Source organism: Capra hircus, chromosome 11, assembly GCF_001704415.2.
Source record: "Capra hircus breed San Clemente chromosome 11, ASM170441v1, whole genome shotgun sequence".
Taxonomy (NCBI): Eukaryota; Metazoa; Chordata; class Mammalia; order Artiodactyla; family Bovidae; genus Capra; species Capra hircus.
Window position 1 is genome coordinate 80,517,414 of NC_030818.1, and position 4,095 is coordinate 80,521,508.

At 43.0% G+C, this 4,095-nt stretch overlaps 1 protein-coding gene across 1 annotated transcript; it reads right to left on the bottom strand.

The window, feature by feature from the left end:
- Positions 3,179-3,754, bottom strand: MSGN1 (mesogenin 1). Its single transcript, XM_005686983.1, has one exon. The coding sequence runs from the start codon at positions 3,752-3,754 to the stop codon at positions 3,179-3,181; it is 576 nt and encodes a 191-aa protein (XP_005687040.1).

The following is a 4,095-nucleotide window of genomic DNA, read 5'->3' on the forward strand; positions in this document are numbered from 1 at the left end:
TTGAAAGTTAGGACAGGACCTCCTAACCCATCCACAGTGTTCGGTCCCTAGGGCAACCAAAATTATCCAAGCTATTTATAAAACATACTTAATGCTTGAGTTTGAAAATCCAAAACCCAAGAGCATTTGGATTCTACTCTCTTTAAAACAGCAAGGAAAATACCAACTGATTCAAAGGCTGAACACTCCCTTTCCTAAAATATTATTTCTCTAATTCTCCTCCCCTGACACAGGAAACACCACACACACACACACACACACACACACACACACACAAATACATGCACACACATACATTCTCACATGAACACCTGTACGTGGTAAAAATCCTTGAAGAAAATCTTAATATTGTTCAGCACTTTCTAGTTTCTTCTTTAAAACGTCATCAGGGAATATATGACAAGTGGATGAAGATTTGTATACATAGGATGACCTTTTAGCAACTGTGCCCTACCACCATCCACCACATCCAATGACAAGTTATACTTATTCTGCAGCTATAAAAAGCTGATCAGAAATTAAGTTAGATTCCTTCTTTGCACTATGGGCAAAAATAAATCGCAGATATATTAAAGATCCATATATAAATATTAAAATTTTGAAAATCAAAGATATTTGGATAGCCTTGAAACTGGGAGGAAGGAACACATAAGCCAGTTAAAAGAGAAAGAGAGAGAGATTTGATCTTATAAAAATCAAAGCTTCAAAGAACATAAGATATCAGAATCAAAAGCACAAACAAAGATGATAACAAAGTGATAAATTGGAAGGAAACTTTTCAATACATAGAACATGTGAAGAGCTCTCCTAAATGATTAACAGGAAGATAAATAACCCAATGGAAAAATGGCAAAGACTATAAACTGGCAAGTTATAGAAGAGGAACCAAAATGAACAATAGTCACATAAAATTTTAAAAAATAAACCATTTCAAAGAGTGCATAGGAAAATTAAAATTAACACAAGGACAACATGACTATTTTTTAATGCACTGAAAACTTCAGAAGACTGATAATATGCAGTGGCAGCATGGACCAGCTGCTTCTGTCACCTCAAGCTGGTGAAGCGTAAATAACTAAAAACCCTTAGAAAAGTCACCTAATGGTATTTATTTAAAATTAAAATGTGCATCACACAACTCAGATTCAGGAATCCCATTTCTGGAAAACTTTCACAAAACCAGTGAACATTTGTCTGTGATGTTTGTTATAGCATTTTTGGTAATAAAAACTGAAAACAACCTAAACTTCATTTGAAAGGTGGTTCACTGGACACATTGTCTTTAGCATAGCATACCTGGCTATGGAACACTGTGGGAACCTCTTCTTTCCACTATATTTTTCACATTTGTGACTTAATCTGCTTCAATTTCCTCATCTATAAAGTCAAGGTTAAAAGGGTACTTACAAGATGGGTTTATTCGTGTTAACCTGAAAAGACTTTTACTATATATTGCTAAGGAAAAAAAACCAATTTGCAGAATTCAAGGTATTCATTAAAAACGTATATACACCTATATTTATTGGCATATGTTTGTATTAGCAAAGGAAAAAAGTGGAGAAGTTAATTGTGAACACATCTACTATCTTTGTAATTTGTTATTAAAAACAACAGCCTTCAAAAAAACAACAACAACAAAAATCACCAATAGAAAAAAATGACAGGAGATGAGCAGACAATTCAATTGCAGCTGATTAATGCTGATTAATACTGATTTGAAGAGAAAAATTCAGCCCTAAAAAAGCCCACTAGTTTTCAAGAAACTCCTTAATTCAAAGCCCCCATTTCCATGCCATGTGCCAGCAAATTAGCCAAGCTGAGGGTCTTACAGCCACCCACCCTAGGATGAGGCACTATGAAGAGAGGTGTGTGTTTGTGGTGGGGGGGGGGGGGCATGTGAGGTGTTCTGGGGACTGGGTAGGAGGAAGAGATGTGGATAAAGAAATAAATCTCTTTGGAGGGGCTAGATATAGAATTGCATTCTAATCCTCATCCTTGTACTTATCTCTAAAGTCAAACAAATCTCCTTTTTGAGCTAATTTCTTCATTTGAGGGGCTTCCCAGGTGGCGCTCGTGGCAAAGAATCCACCTACCAATGCAACAGACTCAAGAGATGTGGGTTCGATCCCTGGGTTGGGAAGATCCCCTAGAGTAGGAAGTGACAACCCACTCCAGTATTTTTGTCCAAAAAACTCCATGGACAGAGGAGCTTAGTCGGCTACAGTCCATGGGGCCAAGAAGAGTCAGACAAGACTGAACACCAGACTTTGTTTGACAAATGAGTAAGTGATGGGATTTATTAAGGTCATATTCACACCAGGCCTGGCACCGAGAGAACCCACCCCTCATTCCATGCCCTCCCAGCTCTGTTAAGACGCCTGGCTGTAAGGCTGAGTTTTCCTTCTCTTCCTCTCCCCTCTAAGCCTGTCATTCTCTGGCCCCCAGCCTCCTTTTTCTTCCTTTAAGAGAGAAGGGAAACCTTTAAACTTCCCTTGAGAGGAGACAGCCTTTAAACCTTCCACTCTGTCTTAATATAACCTGTCTGCTTGTGAATTTCTATTTACCATGACACTTATTTCTTCTGAATTTAAGTGATTTTGGTCCCTGCAAAAGCAAAGACCTGATCTTAGTCACATACACACACATACACACAAGCACGCAAACAAAATGAGACAGGAGCACTATAGCCTTTTACTTGATGCTCATCTTTCTAAATAAGAATCCAGGTGTCACCCGGGATCCAGTACAAAATGCAGGTTTAGTTAGCAACAGGAAGAAAGCTCCCCACACCAAAACGCCGGGAGAGGGAGAAGATTAACGGTAACAATTTTACATGCTTGAAAAAAACAACAATGCATTTGAAATCACTGACCCTTTAAAATACCTGGAACAGACAGAAAAAGGCAAAGCCTTCTGTGTCTTTGCAAAGGGCAAGTCTCTTCAGAAATGGTGGCAAAACCGGAAGCCAAAAGTACCTGCTTGTCTGGCAGTTAAGTGTTCTGGATGTTTCTGAATAGTCCAATGGGAATTCCCTTAGACTTTTCCAGACAACAAGGTCATGCTCACTCTATGAAAATAATCAGGTGCTGCTGTTCCAAGAGCTGGTCCAGGTATTTAAAGCTCCTCTGACCCCACCCGGGGGGCTGGGTGGTGAGTCCCCCGAGTCCCCAGGCTGAGCTCAAGCGCTTTGGGGCCGGGGCTCTCGGCCATTGTTGAGAAGGTCTGTGAGCTCTCCGATATACTTGATGGTGTACTTCAGCGTCTGGATCTTGGTGAGTGGCTGGCCCCTCTGACTGTAGACAGGGGGCAGATAATTCCGGAGGGTATGCAGGGCATCAGCCAAGGTCCTCATCCGAAGCTTCTCCCTCTCGCTGGCCTTCCGTCTCCGCTGGACAGACATCCTGACCTTGGTGCCCTTCTGGGCCTTGGTGCCACTCTGCAGGTAGGCAGGCGGGAAAGCCAACATGTCGTAGTCCACCTCCGCCAGGCCGCTGGTCCCAAGGCCGCTGCAGTCATCACCACCCCGGCCATTGGCACCTCCATGCCCACAGGCGAGCCCGGCCACAGCCTGACAGGGAGAGGAAGAATAGGACTCCAGGGATGGAGCTGGGGAGAGGCTCTGGGAGGGAGAGGCCTGGGTCAGCTCAAAGGACCCCGCCCTGTCTTTCCAGTCCCAGGAGGACAGCAGGCCAGGGCTGTCGGAGGAACCCAAGCCATCTTCCAGGCTGAGGAAGGTCTCTCGCAGGTTGTCCATGCCTGCAACACAGCTGCAGAGAGGATGAGGCCCTGGCAAGTGAGAAGGCAAGTTGTGCCGCCTGGCCAGGGCAGGGCTCTCTTTTATGATGGCCGGGGAGAAGTGATGAAGTGGGAAAGAGGGTCGGGAGAGGGAGTTCAAAGGAGAAACCAAGGACCAAGATGGAGAATGAACTCTTCAGGTGTCACTTTCTCCTCATTGATAATTAGCATCTTCCAGCTAAAATGTCTTTAAACAGAAAGGCCTCTGAGAGAAGAAAAAAGGAATTATCTAGTTGTAACTAAACCAATTAAGACTGCATAACTAGACTTAGCATTGTCCTGTGGAACTCATTAATGAGG